This window comes from Arachis stenosperma, chromosome 10, assembly GCF_014773155.1.
Source record: "Arachis stenosperma cultivar V10309 chromosome 10, arast.V10309.gnm1.PFL2, whole genome shotgun sequence".
In the NCBI taxonomy this organism is placed as follows: domain Eukaryota; kingdom Viridiplantae; phylum Streptophyta; class Magnoliopsida; order Fabales; family Fabaceae; genus Arachis; species Arachis stenosperma.
The window spans coordinates 3,946,140-3,967,073 of NC_080386.1; the positions used below are offsets into that span (position 1 = coordinate 3,946,140).

Consider the following 20,934-nt stretch of genomic DNA (forward strand, 5'->3'; position numbering starts at 1 on the left):
CTCGTTCTCCTGCTGTGGGTTGGACCCCCTCTTTCTAAAGGCCCAAAACCACATCCACATCTCCTAACCATTATTCAAACTCAAATACCTCCCTTATCTTAGTTAAATAAGATAAGATGAGATAACTTCCACCAGCTATATAAAGGGGTGCCAGAGGCCCCCTCAGGTATTCACTCATTCCTCATACTTTATACCTCTTGGATCCATTCTGACTCAAGCGTCGGAATGTCTTTGTAGATACCCACCCCATTGCTCCAGTCAGATAATCTGGCGTCCGCCTGAACTCGCATGTCCCCGATCCATCTCATAACCCATACGAAAGACTTCTCGTATAATATATTATTCAATATATACTGCAATTTCAAATATATTTAGTATCTCAATTTATATTATTCATTTCATACAAATCTTATTATAAAGCAAATATTCAATAATTAATTGTTTTGAGCGAGAAATTCATCAATGAGTTATGAGTTATTATGGGTTTAAAATTTTTTTAAGACAATTAATCATTATATCTTCAGATCATACAATCGATTTCGTCAACGGATATATATTTCTGAACTTTTCAGTTTACATACAATCAAATGCTATATGCATGTCATGAAAAATTGTTCTCAAATGAAAAAGTATCCCCACACAACTATCCTGATTGAATAACTTTTACCATTCAATTATTTTTTAAATAAGTGCCGACATAATAATCTAACTAAACTTGGGGGATTACCATATTATTATTAACTTATCTTTTAACTACTTACTACAATTCATTTTATTTTAAGCTTAGTCTGTATCATATGATCGGCAGACAAAATTTGGGGGCTGTGGTCTGTCACCTTATAACTCGGTCTTTATTGTTCTTTATGAGTCATAACTCGACTTTACTTGCCTTCATTCTAAGTTTGTAACGGACGATCTTAATAACCATTATTCTGACTTAATGACCAACAGTCATAACATCAACTCTATTCATCAACTCTATGTCTATAAAGACATCTATTTCTATATCTTTGACATCTTATTCTCACTCCATTAAAAAAAATACATATTATAACAGCGTAAGAGACGAGCTATACCCCGAAAGTTTATTCACACAAGAATAGGTTTTAACTTTTATATAAATAAAATAGATATATGTATAAAAAAATAAACACTAACTTATGTATAGCTAAAATTATTCCAATGTTCAAGTTAATTTAGGTAATATATTTTTAATTTTTTTTAGTTCTAAGAAAAGAAATAATTTAAAATATAGCTATTGTATTATTTAGTGTTAAATGATTACAATGATGATTTTGAGTTTTTTTTATTCATTGTCAAATAAAAATAAGAGAAACTCTTGGAATAATAATTTTTAGTATTTTTAACCACTAATTAATCAGTATAAATATTAAATTATTTTTAATAAATACATTTTATAAATTTAGATATGATAATTCTAAAAAAATATGGATACAAATTGTATTAATTTATGTAATAAATATATATAAAAATTATATATTTTTTCTGTGTAAAAATTTTGTAAATATAAATACAAATTATTACTAGTCAAATACTGATAAAAAAAATATTTATTAATGATGTGACATTTCTTTACAAGTAAAATAACTATTTTTATTCCATGTGTATCTTGAATTTAATCGATTTATAATGATGGGATTATATACCATCTAATAAAATCAATATATTTATTAGTTAGGTTTTTAAATTGAAGAATATTATATTTACTATTTGTTTATATATTTTTGGTTAGTTTTTTATGATTTAAAAATTTAAATTTAATCTTTTATATAATAACAAATATAAAAAAAATTAAAAAAAATAGTCCATGGTTTCTCTTTTAAATTTGGGCAAAAGCCTTTGTTGACAAGATAGCACAGAGACAGAGACCAGGAAATAGAAAATAAGGTGGAAATGGATTCCGGGGTCAACTTGCTCGCCTCACCTATCCTCTGCTTTTCTCATATTTGATATATATATCATATTCATTTCAAATCATAATATATACGAAATCTACCAAGAAATTGTCATAACCCTCGATGAAGAAGCCAAAAACGCTTCATATACCCTCTCAACATTCACACACAACTCTCTCACCTTTCCACAAACATGCCAACCTCATTCACTAGTTTCCTTAACCACCTCCTCATTTCCTTCTTCCTCTTCTTCCTCACTTCATCAAACTCTTCCGATACATTAACCGGAACACAAATTCTTACTACTAACCAAACCCTCTTATCACAGAACCAAACCTTCGTTCTCGGCTTCTTCGGAGGTTCCAACACCAACTATTACCTCGGAATATGGTACAACAACATCAATCCTCAAACAATAGTTTGGGTTGCAAACAGAGACAACCCCATTGACAACTCCACAGGCTATCTCAAGATCGGAGACAACGGAAACTTTGTCCTTCTCAATTCATCCGGTAACCCGGCATGGTCCTCCAACCAAACCAACGCCAAGAATCCAGTTATCCAGCTCCTGGAAACCGGTAACCTTGTTCTCAAAGATTCAGAACAGAGCAATAACTACCTATGGCAGAGCTTCGATTACCCAACAGATACCTTGCTACCGGGGATGCAGATGGGTTGGAACTTCGACACGGGAATTGAGAAGCACTTAACATCGTGGAAGGTCACAGGTGAAGACCCTTCTTCCGGTGACTACACTTTCAAGCTAGATTACCGTGGTTTACCTGAGATTTTTCTGAGGAGAAACCAGACTATCATATACCGAAGTGGTTCCTGGAATGGTGAGAGATTCAACGGAGTTCCAGAGATGGACACCGATACTGATTCCATTGTGTTCAGCTTCTCCGATGACGCGCACGGCGTGTTCTACTATTTCTCCATCGGGAACGCTTCTTTGTTATCGAGGCTAACGGTGACGTCAGATTCAGACGGTGAACTTCAACGGCGGACGTGGATAGCGAGCAGCGAAACTTGGAACAAGTTCTGGTACGCACCGGCGGATCAATGCGACCATTACAGGGAGTGTGGTCCGTACGGAGTGTGTGACAATAATGCATCGCCGGTTTGCACATGTATGAAAGGGTTCAGCCCTAAGAACCCTCAGGCTTGGAATCTGAGAGATGGATCTGGCGGGTGTGTGAGGAACACCGATCTGGATTGCCCCACTGACAAGTTCTTGCATCTTGAGAGCATGAAGCTGCCGGAGACGACGACGGTGTTTGTTAACAAAAGTATGACGTTAACGGAATGTGAGAGCCTGTGCCATCGGAATTGTTCATGCACTGCATATGCAAACATTGATATCACAAATGGCGGAAGTGGTTGTGTTATGTGGCTTGGTCAACTCTTTGACTTGAGGAACTACCCTTCCGGCGGTGGCCAAGATCTCTATGTTCGATTATCTGCTGCTGATATAGGTATATACGTTTCTTTCTTTCTTTCTTTTTAAGATATTCTCTTGCTTATGGTGTGCATATATACATGATTAATTATTTGGAACTAGAAATCAACTCAAGCAAGTGTCGGATTTCGAACCTCACTTTAGACATACAGCAATTTATTGATTAGCAAAACTCAGATTAGCTACGGATTAATTATTTGGAACTAGAACAGTATTATTAAAGAGGTGAGAATTGAGAGGGGAAATGGGACGAATATGGCTAGCTAGTGGCAATAAATCGCAATAAGTGGTTCCAGCAGGACCCAGGATGGTAACGTAGTTATATCATATCGGGCACATGGAATGATTCGATATATAAATTGTCATAAATAAGTATATTCAAAATAGTCTTCTGGTAGGTTCCTCCCATTTGAATCTTCTTAAAAAAGAGGATGTGGGTGGATATTGTTCCACCCGACTCGATGATTCAAGATATTGAACCTCGGGTTGTGTCCCCCTAAAATTGTTGCGGGAGTTTTGTGGATGAAAAGAATGATTTGTTAAAGACTTAAAGGAGCTCTGTGTTGGGCCCACTAACCTTTTTATGCTTCGAGAATGACTGCGACATGGGTCTCCAGGAATTTTTAAACAATCGGCTCCTAAACGGTGTGTCATGGGCCGACCAATTTGACTTTCTAGGATTTCTTGGCCCAGCAGTCATAAAACAGAGTTGGAGTTTCTATTTAGAATATCAGCGCCTTTAGCTTATAATAATTGGTTGTTTTGTTATGTGACATTCTTTTAATGATGTAATTAAAAAAAATTCATTAAGTATTAACAATTTAATTTTGTTACACTGTAACTTTATACGTACATTAAATTAGGTATCATTATATCAATAAAAATAACTATCTTTTATATTAATTACATAAATAATTATTTAAAAGAATAAATATAATTGAACAACTATGTAAAATACTATCGGTGGTTAGTACATTAATATTAAATTCAAATATATTAAATATATATAAATTGTTCGTGAATATAATTATGACTACTTTTACTTGCATGACATTTTTTATGTTCTAATTGAGTGATTTCATGATGCTGTATGAATTGTTGGAATAATGATAAACTTCTTTTTTGCCACAAAATTGGTTCTAACTCTTCTCAACCATTTGTTTTTCTCTGACTTGTTACAATCGTCATTTTCATGTGAATTTCGTGAGAAAATTTTTACATGAAATAGCTAGCCCTCCAAATGATAGCCATATTCACACTCCCATATGGTTTTGTTGACTAAAAAAATATTGCTGTAAGGAAAAGAATTTTTCGCTTCTATAAATATAAAAAGCTATGTTGATTATGACTTATGATGAGTGTATAAACTGTAAATAATTATATATAATTGCATATTGATACGTGTTAATTTAATTGACTGCTTGAAAAGGTTAGTAGAAATTATATCAAATTAGACAAAGACTATTCTTTATTGAATGTGGGTAAAGGATTCAATAAGTTGGCAAGAGTAGGTAAAGAGAAAGAGCAACTGGGCAAGGGTAGGTGAATATGAATATGAATATCTCAGACTATTATGGCTGCTGTAACCGTGAGACTTAAACAACCACATAAATGCTTACATACTATGCTATATTTCATACTTGATAATGAGGATAGTTAAGTGGGAGTGTGACTTATTAGCTTTAGATCTTTGACTATTTTACTTTCCTTTGTTGAGTCTTATCTTCTCCTTGCAATAGCATATCTTAATGCTAGAAAAAAAAGTCAAATAGATATTTATACTAAAAGATTCTATCTTAATTAATCATGGTGACACAGGATCTGCCGGCTCCAAACATCGTAAAGCTGAGGCTATAGGCATCTCACTTAGTGTAGTTGCTATAGTTTTGGGATTGGTTGCTATTTGTTACTTAAGGAAGAAGAAACAACACAGAGGTAATGTATAATGTCCTTCATATGAATGCCTATATACATAGGATATGTTGTTTGTGCAACATAAATAAATTTTCACTATTCCAGGTTCAATCCACAGAAGTCATGATTTGCTAATGAATGAGGGGGTGCCTTCTAGAGGACACTCGGGTGACAGGAACATGGATGATCTAGAGTTGCCCATGTTTGATTTTGATACCTTAACAATGGCTACCAACAACTTCTCTCAAGATAATAAACTTGGACAAGGAGGATTTGGTAGTGTTTATAGGGTAAGTTGTTTTTTCATTACTTAGCTGCCATCATTCCTTAAAATTGCTGGTCACTCAACAAAACACCTATACTTATGACTATGACTATATCAGGGAAGTTTGATTGAAAGCCAAGAAATTGCTGTGAAGAGGTTATCAAAAGACTCTGGACAAGGAATTGAGGAGTTTAAGAATGAGGTCAAGTTAATTGTCAAGCTCCAACATCGAAACCTTGTTCGGCTGCTTGGTTGCTGCATTGAGAAGGATGAGAAGATGTTGGTGTATGAATATATGGAAAACAGAAGCCTTGACTCCATTTTGTTTGGTAACTAGCTTCAACACATACTTGTTTTGCTTACTATGTGCTTCATTGGTTTTAATTTGTTTGAATACTTTATACTAATGAGAATTTATGTGTTCAGACAAAGTTAAAAGATCCTTGCTAGATTGGAAAAGTCGATTCAATATTATATGTGGAATAGCTAGAGGACTTCTTTATTTGCACCAAGATTCTAGATTTCGGATTATTCATAGGGATCTCAAAGCAAGCAATATTCTACTTGACAGTGAAATGAACCCAAAGATATCTGACTTTGGGATGGCCAGAATTTTTGGAAGTAATCAAACAGAAGCAAATACAATAAGAGTTGTTGGAACATAGTAAGTACAACAATAGCTTATCATACTACTTCCGAAAATATCAAATATGGTAATTTTCTTATGTCTTTGTTTCTGATATGCAGTGGTTATATGTCTCCTGAATATGCTATGGACGGAAATTTCTCAGTAAAATCTGACGTTTTTAGTTTCGGAGTTCTAGTATTGGAAATCATTACGGGCAAGAAAAATAGAGGGTTTTACTATGCCAATGATGAATTGAATCTTTTGGGCAACGTAAGTGAAAGAGCTTCCTTAATTAGAGTATTACCTATTTACATGAAAATATGATTCTCCTTCCAAGAAATAATCTGTTGCACTTTCTTGCAGGTGTGGAGGCAATGGAATGAAGGAACTGCTTTAGAACTAGTTGATCAATCCATTGGCAATTCATATGCAGAATCTGAAGTTCTAAGATGCATACATGTTGGTCTCTTATGTGTCCAAGAACGTGCAGAAGATAGACCAACAATGTCCTCGGTAGTTTTAATGTTGAGTAGTGAAGCTGCATTAATGCCACGTCCTAAAAATCCTGGCTTTTCTCTAAGAAAGAATCATCCAGAGACTGATTCATCTTCAAGTAATCAAGATAAAACATGGAGTGTGAATCAAGTCACAGTCACAATGCTAAATGCTAGGTAGCGAAAGAAATTTGAAATCATATAATATACTTGTATATTCTCAAAAGAATGAAAATTTTTCTTAATTCATTTTTCTCATTTTATAGTTGCGGCTTCTTCTAGATCTATTTTGATATTATTTTGGTGTAATATGTAAGAAATGAATTCACTGATAGAAAAAAGGGAATATTCTCCTTGGTTCAAATTATCTGTCATTTACACATTTTAACAAATATTTATTACGAGCTTCCTTTATTTTTCACAGCAATATAGTTATGTGATTGTGTCTAGTAGTTGCAGAATTTATGAACTAAATAGAAACTAATATCTATTTCATTAAAGATTGCACAAATATCATATTCTTTCATAACAGCATAGAAAAATATTACATTCAAAGGCCTAAGAGCATGAGGAGGAAACTCAGTATTTATGAAAATTAAAATTAAGGTATCCAACGAGTTTACAATGTGGAAAAAGTTGAGTGAGGTGAAGGTGCAGAAGAGGTAAATATAAGGGTTTGTTGAAGCACTCATGTTACAGTACTAATTAGGTGAGAGTTTGTTCTTCAAAACAAATGGAGGAATATTAGACTTATTGATCATGTCCAAGATATTCTCTTGATATTTATATTGCTTGCTTCTTCTAAAAAGTTTAAATCTCTACCAGTTATTCATTACCTTTTTTTTTTTTTTCATTAGTATTGATCATAACTCATGACTTTTCCATGCCAAGGCAAGTGTATATTTTCTTAAAATTTTCATCAGTTAGAGTCCTTACCCAATGGCATGCACTCAGATTACTATACAATCACTTGGTATGCATTGTTATTATTAGGGTATTTGCTAAATTAATTAATGACGTTTATGTTATATAATGTAGATATGGCATGGTTTTAAGTTTGAAAATCCAAATTTTGATGTGGTCCAGACAAGGTCAAATTCTGAATAGAGGGCCACACGGATTGAAAACAATTTGTTGAGTGTTGACTGTGAAGGTGACTTTGATTGACTGAGGCCACAGGGTTACATTGCAATGATTGCATATTAAAATGGGTTTTTTTTTTTTTTTTTCCATTTTTACATTGCAAATAGTTTTAACAAGTCTACCACGTTACCATGGATAATTAATATTTCATAGTAGCCATACTTTGTGCATATTTTAGCGCCATTATTTTGTTAAAAAAAGATCTTTTTTCAATGAAAAAAGATCTTTTTTTATTTTTTAACGTGTTTGGCAAATTTCTAATAGTAAAAATAAAATCACTAATAAAATAAAAAAAAATCTTTTTTGAGAAGCTGTAATTTACATCTTTTTTTAAAAGATCTTTTTTCCTTAAAAAAAGATATTTTTCATGTAATAAATAAACAAAAAAGTACTTTTATATTGTTATACCCAAACATAATTGATAGATAAAAAGATTTTTTTACATGAAATATCCAAACATAAAATTACTTTTACTTCTTTATAAGATCTTTTAAAAAAAGATAATTCGAAAAAAGATCTTTTCTTAAAAGCTCACCCAAACAAGCCCTTTATAGTGTGTTGTATAGTTATAAGTACAACATACTGCAATAGAAAATTAACATTTAAAATGCTCATATTCACATATTATTGCTTGTGTCAAAATTCTGATTCTAGCTACTTACAATCTTGATTTCTGTGGACTTTTGCTCATCAACATGAACTTTGCAATTAGACTCACTTCAATTCCCTACCTGCCATCTACTACTGTTATTGTGACTTGGTTCACTGAGTATTCTTCTTCATTAGCTGAAGAAGAAACAGTTTCAGCAGGACTCCTTCCAAGGACAAACCCGGGGTTTCTAGGCTGTGGCATTGATGCATTTTCGCTACTTAACATCAACACCACAGAAGATATTGTTGGTCTATCTTCTGCTCTTTCTTGCACACATATCAGCCCAACTTGTATGCATCTCAGTACTTCTGTTTCTGAATAGGAATCACCAAATGATGAATCTATCAGTTCTAATGCCCTCCCTTCTTTCCATAACCTCCATGCCTGCAGTAATGCAAAAATAAATGTAATCTTACAAGATAATATATAACAGTAACACTCCAGTCTCTAGGGAATGTGGCTTTTCTCTTACATGTCCCAGAAGATTTATCTCTTCTGAGGAATAAAATCCTTTGTTCTTTTTGCCGCTTATGATCTCTAGCACAAGAACGCCAAAACTGAAAACATCAGACTTAACTGAGAAGAGTCCGTCCATTGCATATTCTGGCGACATATAGCCACTGCATATGTATAAGAACATGTTAATGATGAGTTTATCAGCCATATCATTTTTAAAGAAAACTATTGTTATTATGTTACACTCACTATGTTCCAACAACTCTCCTTGTGTTTGCTTGAGTTTGATCGCTGCAGAAAATTCTAGCCATTCCAAAATCCGATATCTTTGGGTTCATTTCTCTATCCAGCAGAATATTACTTGCCTTGAGATCCCTGTGGATAATTCTAAGTCTGGAGTCTTGGTGAAGATAAAGAAGTCCTCTAGATATTCCACATATAATATCGAATCGCATTTGCCAGTCAAGCAAACAACATTTGTCTTTGTCTGGAATAAGTTTCAAACAGTCAGTTATATATGTTTCAGAAGGAGGGATTTTCTAGTTTGAAGGTGCAAATGATAAAACAACTCACCAAATAAAATAGATTCAAGGCTGTTGTTTTCCATGTATTCATAAACCAACATCTGCTCCTCCTTTTCAATGCAGCAACCAAACAATCTTACAAGATTTCTGTGTTGAAGCTTTGCCATTGACTTGACCTCATTCTTGAATTCTTCATTTCCTTGGCCAGAGCTTTTGGACAACCTTTTCACAGCAATCTCTAGTCCTTCAACCAACCTACCCTGATATTACCACACTTTACATTATTTAGATTTCTTGAATATGAGTATATAACATAATGTACCAAAAAAACTCTTAAAGCATGTACCCTGTAAACACTTCCAAAACCACCTTCTCCGAGCTTATTTTCTTCAGAGAAGTTGTTAGTGGCCATTGTTAGTGTTGTGAAATCAAACAATGGCAACTCTAAGTCATCCATGGTGCGTTCACCTGAGAGTTCTCTGCTGGCTGAAATTACTCTCTCAAAGGAACCTGATTCAAGGAAAGGAAAACATTGCAGCCTAACAAGAAGGAAAAATATCACCTCAGTATCAAATGATAGACATTAGTATTCCATTATTACCTTTCTGATTGGTTTTCCTTTTCCATATACTTTTCAATTTTCTCTTCTTCCATAAAAGAAACAAGCTCAGGCCCAAAATTACACTAGCAACTGCACCAAATGTAATGCCTACTATTTTGCCTACATTATTGTTCTTTCCTGAGCTACCACCAGATCCATTGTCCATGTCAACTGTGGAAAAGATAAAAATTGAAGGACTATAACTAATTGTTAAGGTAATACAAGATTAGGAGGTAATATAAGATTAGAGATACTTGCCTACATCAGAAGATGCTAATCTGATAAAGAGATCTTCGCCAGCAACAGAAAACTTCCTCGTGTCTAAGAGTTCATCACTCCACATCACACAACCAGTTCCTCCATCTGTGATCTCAACATTAGCATAGGCAGTGCAAGAGCAATTTTTCAAGCACATAGCTTCACATTCTTGAAGAGTCATGCTTCTGTTCACAAACACTCTTGTTGTTTCTGGTGGTTCCACATGTTGCAGCTTCAGAAACTTGTCTCTCCCACAATCCAATCTTGTCTTTCTAACACAACCATTAGAAAAGTCCCTGAAATCCCACTCTCTCTGGTTCTTGACACTGAAGCCTTGAATACAACTGCATACTGGGAAAGCATTGGAGTCACAGATACCATATGGACCACAGATACCATACTTGTCACATTCACCACTTGGTGCAAACCATAGCTTCTTCCAGCTTTGGCTACTTTCCACCCACACAAGACGTTGAATTTCGCCATTCCAGCTCACAGTTTTTCTTGAAAACTTGGACTGATTGATAGCTGAAAGTATGTAGTACACTTCATGTGAATCCACAGACATATTATCTTGAAGAACAGCATTTGATGACACCACTGGTATTTCACTGAATCTCACTCCATTCCATGGTCCACTTCTATGTACCTTAACTTGCTTATTCCATAAAAAAATTTCTGGTAGCCCAAGTTTTTCCATCCTAAAAGAAAAATCACCACTTGAAGGGTCATCTTGGCTCTTCCATGATGTTATATAGAGCTCAATACCAGTGTCCAAGTTCCAACCAAGCTTCATTCCCGGCAACAAAGTATCTGTTGGATAATCAAAGCTCTGCCATAGATAGTTGCCATCAATTGCGCCATTTTTGTTTGCTTCTCTGAGAATCAAGTTTCCTGTATCCAAAAGCTGAAGAACTGGATTTGTAGCAGTGGTTTCATTTGAGGACCAAATAGCATTTCCTGCATGATCAAGAAGAACAAGGTTCCCCCTTGCTCCAATCTTGAGAGTTCCATTGGTATCCTTAAGTGGGGTGTCTCGGTTTGCAACCCAAACTACTGTTCTTTGAGGAATGTCCTTGTACCATATTCCTAAGTACCATGTGGAGATGTTGGTTCCATTGAAGAAGCCGAACTCAAACACTTGCTTTGAGGATACAAGTGTTTGGTTGATCCCAAGTGACTGTCTTGCACTCAAGGTATCCACAGAGATTACAATATTGAAAAAGGAACTGAATGAGAAGATGAAGGCACAGAAGAAATAGACAATAAGATTTGTAGAAGCACTCATATTATTGCAGTGGTAATTAGGTGAGAGTTGTTCCTCAAAACATTTATGATTGATACTTACATTATTGCAGCCTCTGAAAACGTGTTACTATTAGTTAACTTGTACCAATGACTTTTCCATGCTGTAAAAGGCATTTGTGTCAGTGTGTCAGAAATAGCCAACTAATCGATGTTAATAAATTATGAAATGGTAAATACTCAATTATGCCAGAAATTATTTTTAATATGAAAGGAGAAATGGTGTTTTATATTATGCAACACGTCCCCACGTGTTGGTTAAGATACTGCCACGTGTCCAACACGCCTTCCACGTGTTGACCAGAATACTGTCATGTGTCCAACACGCTCCCCACGTATTGATTTCTCACCTGAAAAATCTACTCATCTATAATTACACCAAATACTCCTATTTCCAACAAAAACACCAATATTTTTTTTCCATATAAAAAAATTAACCCAATTATGCCACCTATTAAAGAAATGAGCAATCTAACTTTATTGTTTGTTAGCACCATATTCACACCTTTAAACGCAGGTAACGACGAACATGCATGTTTTTTATTATACATTGAAAACAGTGACGTGTAAACTAATAATATATGTTATTACATCCCTTTTCCACACGGCAAAACCTCTGATGAGTTTATAAATTTAATATAAGATGAGAGTGATTGGTCCAACAGTGGATGATACAAAATTGATACAAGATTTTTTATTTTTTGGACGTCGATACAAGATTAACATACAATATAAATCAACAAAAGCAGACTTTGTCAGTTAGGTAGTGTACGGTATCCCTTTAACATCAAACGGATCTTGTTATACCTCAGCACGTCAACCCGCATTCGAAAATAAAATGACGTTATCCTAACAAATCACTCCTCACAATCTCGCTCAAAAATCGGCCACGATGATCTCGACTCAAACCGATGACTTATTCGTCACTGATCAGTCTATAAAAACGAGCGTAGAGCCGACTAGAGAGGGCAGACTATCAAACAAACAACTCACTAATTATATACTTGTTTTCTTAAGTAATTCTTTATTAACTTGAGTGTCGAAATCCATTTTGCAGGTACCACGTTCGAGTTCGAGTTCACGAGAGTATTCCAATTTTAGTTTGAGCTAATAGATGCACCAAGACTGATGTAAAGCCGACATATAGCTCGGAAGGAGTATTCTTGCTAGAACATTAGACGTCTATCGTGGGGCCGCGTCTCACTTTTAGTTTTGATTTAACACCACTATATTCATTTTGCATTTCCTCTTCTTTTCAGGAAGTCCAATCATAACGGATCATTCAGTAACACCTCAGGTCAATCCGACCAACGCCGAGCTCTTGGCAGCTAACGCCGTCTTTCAGGCCGAAAACCAGCGAATGGCCGAATTGTTAGCAGTTGTGCAGAACAAGGGCGGGGAAAAGGACGATCATAAGAAAGTCAATGCCGATCTCCATGAAGAACAACAATCAGAGTCAAACGCAAAGACAGGAGAAACTCTTCTCAAAACCAAAAAATGACGGAAGGGGATCAGAGATCCTAAAATTCACGTCACAAAATTTGAATTTATGATGTTCCTTAACAGTGACTCCGATCTCATCTTGTGCCGATCTTTTTCAATTTTTTTAGATGGAGCCACTTTATTATGGTTTTCCAACTTGCCTGCAAGTTCAATATCCAGCTTTGATGAATTTTCCAAATTGTTTATAAACCACTTTGCGGCATCCAAAATCTATATGCGAGATTCAGACTATCTCAGTACGATCAAGTAAGGACAACATGAGAGTTTGAAGGATTACATGACACGCTTCACCACAGCAGCCATGAAAATCCCTAATCTCAACCTAGAAGTACAGCTACATGCCATAAATAGTGGTCTCCAACCTGAGAAATTCCAAGAAGCAATAGTTGTTGCGAAACCAAAGACATTGGAGGAATTCCGAAACAAAGTGACTGGACAAATCGAAATAGAAGAATTACGCGAAGCTCGGAGGAATGAAAGACCACCATCTAGGAAGGAAGAAGAAAAACCTCAAAGGTCCCAAAATAAAGACTCCAAAAGGCCTTTCAAACTAACCCTGAAGTTTGACTCATATACCAGGTTCAACACCAAAAAGGAAGACATTATTAAGGAGACACTACACAACAAACTAATAAAACCACTGAGCAAAACAGGAACATACTAGGATCAGAAGTATGTCAATAGAAGCAAACATTATGCATTTCACCAAAAGTTCGGCCACACCACTGATGAATGTGTGGTAGCTAGAGACTTGTTGGAAAGATTAGCAAAGCAGGGCTTACTGGACAAATATGTCACTTGCAGAAACCAGAAAGAACCAACCAGGGACACCGACAGATCGAGCTATAGTTTGGATCATAAAGAAAAAGGGACTTGGCATGGACCGGTCGAAACCCCCACTTCTAAGGGAGTTATAAACTACATTTCAGGTGGCTTCGCTGGAGGATGAGCTACTAATACAGCCAGGAAGAGAAGTTACCGATCCATGATGACAATGGGAGGATCTCATCAAGGGCTGCCAACTTCGGCCTCAGCCGCCCAGATTACCTTCGGTACTACTGACTTTAAGTCTCAGGCCCCGAATTTAGATGATCCAGTGGTGATCTCAATACAAGTGGGAGAGCTAACAGTAAAAAAGGTCCTACTCGACCCTGGAAGCAGTGCCGATGTCTTGTTCTACTCCACATTCAAGAAGATGCAACTAAGTAACAAGGCATTACAACTATTAGGCGGAGAATTGGTAGGGTTCTCCAGCGAAACAGTCCCTGTATTAGGTTACGTATGGTTAAGAACAACATTAGGGGAATCCCCAAACACAAAAACGCTAAATATTCAATTTTTAGTAGTCGACTGTGTTAGTCCTTATAATGTTATTTTGGGACGTCCGTCCCTTAACTCTTTCGGAGTCATTGTCTCCACAATTCATCTCTGTATGAAGTTCTTTGTGCAGGATAACATAGTGGCGACAGTGTATGCCGACCACAAAGAAGCCAAACAATGTTACAATGCAGGTTTGAAGACCATCTCAAAGCAGAACATCCCAAGAATCCATTCTGTATACAACTCGAAAAACATCCCAACTCTAGCCGAGATGGATCCAAGAAACAACAATAGTCACCCAGCCCCAACAGAACCTCAAAAAGGACAACTCAGACAGACAAACCAGTTCACTAACATCAATTCCGCTTTTTCTACAGGAACAAAACAAAATCTGGTAGATACACTAAAGTCCAACGCTGATTTGTTTGCTTGGACACCTGCTGATATGCCAGGAATCGATCCAAACTTCATATGTCACAAGGTGGCAGTCAACCCCAATGTCTGACCTATAAGACAAAAGAAACGAAATCTGGGCACAAAGAGAAGAAATGCAGCAACAGCAACAGAAACACAAAAATTACTTGATGCAGGTTTCATCCGAGAAATATGCTTTTCCTTGTGGCTAGCAAACGTGGTAATGATGAAGAAGAGCTCGGGAAAATGGCGAATGTGTGTAGATTTTACAGATTTGAGCAAGGCTTGCCCGAAGTATTCTTACCCACTGTCAAACATTGATAGGCTAGTAGACGACACCTCAGGATACCAAGTGATAAGCTTCATGGACGCCTATTCCGATTATAATCAAATATGAATGCACCCAGATGACGAAGATAAGACGGCATTTGTAACCGACCAAGGTAACTTTTGCTATAAAGCAATGCCTTTTGGACTAAAAAATGCAGGAACAACTTATCAGAGACTGATGGATAAAATTTTCAAAGATCAAGTTGGGAGAACCATCGAGATATACGTCGACGACATGGTTGTCAAGTCAAGATCAGAGAAACAGCACGAAGCCGATCTTATTTAAATTTTTCAACAGCTTCAAAAATACAATATGAAGCTAAACCCAGAAAAACGTGCATTTGGAGTACAGAAAGGTAAATTTCTTAGATTCCTGCTCACAAACAGGGGAATAGAAGCCAACCCCGACAAGTGTCAGGCCGTCATAAGCATGCAATCACCTCGGTCGGTCAAAGAAGTACAATGCCTCACAGGTCACCTAGCCGCCCTGTCCCGGTTCTTACCAGCAGCAACTACTAAATCATACCATTTCTTTAACACCATGAAGAAAGCCGACAAGTTCATCTGGACGGACGAATGTGAAAAAGCTTTTTCCGAATTAAAACACATCCTAGGAAACAGGGAAAGAGCAACACCCAGTGTACTTCGTGAGTAAAGTCTTACAAAATGCCGAGATAAGATACTCGATGGTAGAAAAATTAGCATTTGGTTTGGTCATCACCGCTCGGCGTCTGCGACATTATTTCCAAACACATCCCATTATAGTTCGGAATGGTCATCCCCTACGACAAATATTATCAAGACCAGACTTGGCAGGCCGACTCACAAAATGGACAATAAAGCTCTCTGAATTCGATATCTCATACCAATCACGAGGATCTTCTAAAGCCTAGGAACTGGCAGACTTCATCTCAGAGTTCATAAACAAAGATGAAACACTCAAAACATGGGAGCAATACGTAGATGGCCACCAAACGAGAACGGATGTGGACCAGGAATCCTTCTGAAAGACGTTACTGGAGTTCGAGTCGAGCAGTCAATCAAATTCTTCTTTGGGACAACCAATAACCAAGCCGAATATGAGGCGCTCTTAGCAGGCCTAAGGCTAGCCAAAGAAATAAAAAGTCACAAACTTAAAGGTATATTGCGATTCTCTCCTCATAGTACAGCAGGTAAACGGCCACTTCTAGATACGAGATCCACTCTTAGAAAAGTATTTAAACTCGGTCAAAACTATGATACAGCTTTTCCAACATTTTGAAATATCACACATACCTAAAGAACAAAATCATAGGGCCGATATTTTATCTAAACTAGCCACATACAGAGTAACCGATTTATCAGACAAATTGAACCTCACACTAACAGAACTAAGTCTAGATACCAAATCTGTTCTAAGTATGTCACAGGATGAAGATTGGCGAACCCATTTATTTGCTACCTAAGAAATACAGAAATACCAGAAAATAAAAACCCGAAATCACACAGATACAAAACAAACCATTATACTGTGATGGGAACGGACCGATACAAACGAGGTGTTTCTAGACCATTACTAAAATGCCTCAGCCGAACAGAAGCAGAAAGCGCCATGGAGGAAGTACACAACGAAGCCTATGGACACCATGCCAGAAGTAGAAGTTTAGTAGCGAAAATCCTCCAAGCAGGACACTACTAGCCGACGTTAAGGGAAGACTGCAGGAATAAAGTACAAAGGTGTGATGCATGTCAAAAATGCGCACCACTCATTCACAGCCCTGCCAAACTGTTACATACCTCCGATGTTAGCTGGCCATTCCACAAATGGGGGATGGATATACTCGGACCATTTCCAGTCTCACCAGGACAGGTAAAGCTCCTCTTGGTAGCTATTTACTACTTCACAATTCACAAAATGGATAGAAGCACAGCCACTTGCGAAAATCACAGCAAAAAAGGTACAAAGTTTTATTTGGAAATCAATTATATGTAGATTCGGATTACCTAGAGAAATTATATCCGATAATGGCCGGCAATTCACAAATAAAATTGCTTCATACTTAACCGATCTGCATATCAAACATCATTTTTCCTCCGTCAAACACCCAAAAATCAATGGGCTCGTGGAGGTAGCTAACAAAGTTATTTTGCAGGCCTTAAAAAAGAAACTAACATATGCTAAAGGACGTTGGGCAAAACTTATACCAGAAGTGCTGTGGAGCTATAACACAACACTACAGTCCTTAATAAAAGAAAGCCCGTTCTGCTAGTCTACGGCGCCAAATGCATGATCCCCGTTGAAATTAGTCAAGGGTCTACCCAAACCAAGTACTTTGACAAACAAAACAATACGGAAGCCAGGATGGCCGAGCTTAATCTAATAAGAGAGGAGCAAAGTCTAACCGAACTCAAACAAAGAGCCATGCAAGCAGCTATGCAAAAACAATACAACAAAAAAGTACGGCCGAAAACCCTAAAAGAAGGAGACTTGGTGCTGAGACAAATCGAAGAAGTTCGGAAACCACCAGGACATGGAAAACTAGTTGCTAATTGGGAAGGCCCCTTCCGAGCTTCCAAAGTCATTGGAAAAGGAGCACATTCTCTTGAAACGTTGGATGGAACGGCCCTCCCCAACACTTGGAATATTTCATCTCTAAAGATCTATTACAGTTGAACTTCCCTTGTAAAAGTGGAGTGGCCAGGTACTCTTTTTCCTGATCACGAGGTTTTATCCCTAAGGAGGTTTTTACTCGGATAGGTTTTAACGAGGCCGACCACTTCACACCTTCCAAACGGAAAGGCCTTTTTTGCATACAAATAAATCTAACTCTTCGTCTCTATTTGATTACTTACAAATTATACTTGTTAATCATCAATATCTAACCAACAAAACGGAAGTTGGAAACATCATTCATCCATATGCAATTCATAAAATACCATATAGTCAAAACCGACACCAAAACGTCGGATAAAACAGTTCAAAATATCCCAATCGAATCGGAAAGCAAAATACAGACTTCCAAATAACTACAGTCAGATGAACAAATACAATTATCCAAATATTTTTCAAGAAGGGGGAGGAACGTTTTCAGTGTGCCCTTCGCTTGCCTCGACTTCCACAAGCTCCCGACATCAAACTCGGGATAAAATAACAAACTTGACTGACGGCACGATTGAAGCCAGCGACGAACATGTCCATTCCTTCCTCTTCAAGCTCGTGAATATGGGCAGTCATATCTCCTTTGGTCTTATTATTCTCCCTTATCTCATTCTGAAGCAACCGAATCTGATCTTGAAGACGAGAAACCTCGTCTTCTATGTCCTTCATCTTGGAAGTGTTATCAATAATCACATCCTCTTTTTCCTTAATAGAACGGTCGAGGTTAACCACCTTCTCAAAGCAACCTGCTGCTCCGAGCCTAGCAACTCGGTAGCACGTCCAACATACAGCAAACGAGAAGCGACAATCTGCAAAAGGCAACGAGGAACATAGTGAGACAGTTCCATAAAAAGGAGCAACTAAAGAAACGACGAATAGAAAGCCTACCTGGATAAATTTCCCATCCCTTCAACCTCAGTCTGACGAGTCAGACTCATGTCGCCAAGATATTGGGACACACAGTCAACAAGCTCGGAGATCGGGAATTGGTCACTCCAAACAGAGTGAGAATTCACCCCAGCTATAAAACCCATGCAATTTTCTTTGCCTTCCAAAAACATACTTGCCAGAAACACCATGATCACCTTTAAACAACACCTCGAGAGATTTTTCTGACTCAACTCTTCTCCTTTTTGGAGAGGGAGGAGGTTGATCAGAAGAATAGGCGGCGTCCCCACCCGCCTCCTTCACCACTCCAGGAGTGCTCCCCCCTCTTTCACCTTTCTTTTTTAGATACGATTGGAACCGAGCTGTGCTCAAGTTCGGAACCCTCCCACCTACAAGAAATGCAAAGAAAAACATTAGTAATCAGAATTCATAAAAATTAAAAATATAAGATCACAATTACCTATATACAATCTCAGTCCTTCTTTATCATTCTCTTTATCAAAACGCAACAAATCATAAATAGACAAACATTCACCAGCAGCAAAACTTTCTATAAGAAAATCCAACACGAGTTCATCTTCCTTGCTCCTCTCATCAGCCTCAAGTATTTGCATCGGCTCTGAACAATAATATAGGGGAAACTTTTCTACTAGCTCGTCATCTAGGTAGAAAGGGTACTCAGCCTCTATAGATTGAACTTTCAAAAACAAAGATTTAAAATTTTTAAACGATGATTTATACAAAAGGAAAAGGGAATGCCCAAGGTAGCCACTTAAGAAAACCCAAAGGCCTTTCCGCACTCCCTTGGACTGAAACAGAGAAAAAGAAAATATTAGAGAAGGAGGATATCCTAAAAAGTCCATAAAAACCTCATAGGCGGGCAAAAACGCTCAGGAATTAGGATGTAATTGTGAGGGTGAGCAGTTAAGTTGGGTCAAACTTGACATTCAATATTAGTAAAGGAGAACTTCACATGCAACTCAGTGAAGCAAGGGGTGTACATGTAAAAATACCCCCAATCGCCCTTCCTCTCGCAGACTCTCTCCTCACTAGTGCAGGGGAGTGATACGTGAAAATTATAATTCACGTAATTACCGGCAAGTATACCGGGTCGTATCAAGTAATAAAACTCACTAAGAGTGAGGTCGATCCCACAGAGATTGGTAGATCAAGCAACTTTAGTTAAATGGTATATTTAGTCAAGCAAACATGGTTTTGATTTCATGAGATTTGATTCTTGAATGTAATTGCAAGAAAGTAAAGATTGCAGAAATTTAAAGTGCAGAAATTAAATAACAGAATGATGAATTGCAAGAATGTAGAAGGGAATTGGGTAGTGGGTATTCAAAGAACTAAAGAACAAAAGAGATGAGAATTAATGGTGGAGAAATCATTAGAGATCAGGGATGTAAATTGTCATGAATTGACTTTGCTCATCTCTTTCTCAATCATGGGTATAGATCCATGGCGGATTGTGAATAATTGAATTCCAATCTCTTGGCAACTCAATTTCTCTCAACACAATTAATTTCCACTCTTGTGATCTAATTGGTCATGAGAAGAGGTGAAGTTCAAATTTCTAATCCAAGCCACACAACTTCCAGAATCTCAACTAAGGGAGGTTACATCTCACATACCAACCCAAAGTGTATTGATCAAAGAAATCATGAAAGGATAACTCTAAACTGAATTATATGGATTCTTTCTCAAGTTCACCATATAATTCATGTAGATTCAACCCTTCTCTCGAATGTAATTGAATCTGTGAAGAACAAGAGTCTCCTCTTAGATGAACCACTTGAATTGAGAAGGAAAAGAATAGTTGTCAACCCATTCAAATAAACAGAGCTCCTCCCCCTAATGAAGATGGGGTTTAGTGAATCATAGCTCTAAATTCAACAACAAGTATAAAAGTAGACATTAAAAATTTAGTAGTAAAGAAAATGAAGAATGAAGAAGAAGAAGTTCTTAGAAAACTAAAATTCCAAATTGCTTCCGAAAGTAACTTTTACAAAATCTATCTAAAAGTTTCTAAAAAATAAAAAAAAAAGTAAAAAGTAAAAAAAAAAAATCTAAGTGTGAAAAGTTCAGAAGCTCTCTTTTCAAGAACAAAACTCTACTCTATTTATACTACTCCTAAAACTCATTTGGAGGTCTTCAATTGGATTAGCAATGTGGGCTTTTCCCTTGTTGAATTCTTTGTCCAATGGAGGAAGTATTCCCTTT

The 20,934-nt window shown here is 36.8% G+C and overlaps 2 protein-coding genes across 2 annotated transcripts; one reads left to right on the top strand and one right to left on the bottom strand.

The window, feature by feature from the left end:
- Positions 1 to 2,017: 2,017 nt before the first annotated feature.
- Positions 2,018 to 7,043, top strand: LOC130955939 (receptor-like serine/threonine-protein kinase SD1-8). Its single transcript, XM_057882953.1, has 7 exons — positions 2,018 to 3,391; positions 5,194 to 5,310; positions 5,395 to 5,579; positions 5,673 to 5,883; positions 5,981 to 6,218; positions 6,302 to 6,452; positions 6,546 to 7,043. Exons 1-7 carry the CDS (start codon positions 2,110 to 2,112, stop codon positions 6,855 to 6,857), a joined length of 2,496 nt encoding a protein of 831 aa, XP_057738936.1. The 5' UTR covers positions 2,018 to 2,109; the 3' UTR covers positions 6,858 to 7,043.
- Positions 7,044 to 8,300: 1,257 nt separating this feature from the next.
- On the bottom strand, positions 8,301 to 11,682 carry LOC130955931 (receptor-like serine/threonine-protein kinase SD1-8). Its single transcript, XM_057882937.1, has 7 exons — positions 10,311 to 11,682; positions 10,053 to 10,223; positions 9,798 to 9,961; positions 9,501 to 9,711; positions 9,177 to 9,414; positions 8,944 to 9,091; positions 8,301 to 8,855 (listed from the first exon to the last, which is right to left on the bottom strand). The coding sequence occupies exons 1-7, from the start codon at positions 11,596 to 11,598 to the stop codon at positions 8,547 to 8,549; spliced, it is 2,529 nt and encodes an 842-aa protein (XP_057738920.1). The 5' UTR covers positions 11,599 to 11,682; the 3' UTR covers positions 8,301 to 8,546.
- Between the last annotated feature and the right edge of the window lie 9,252 nt (positions 11,683 to 20,934).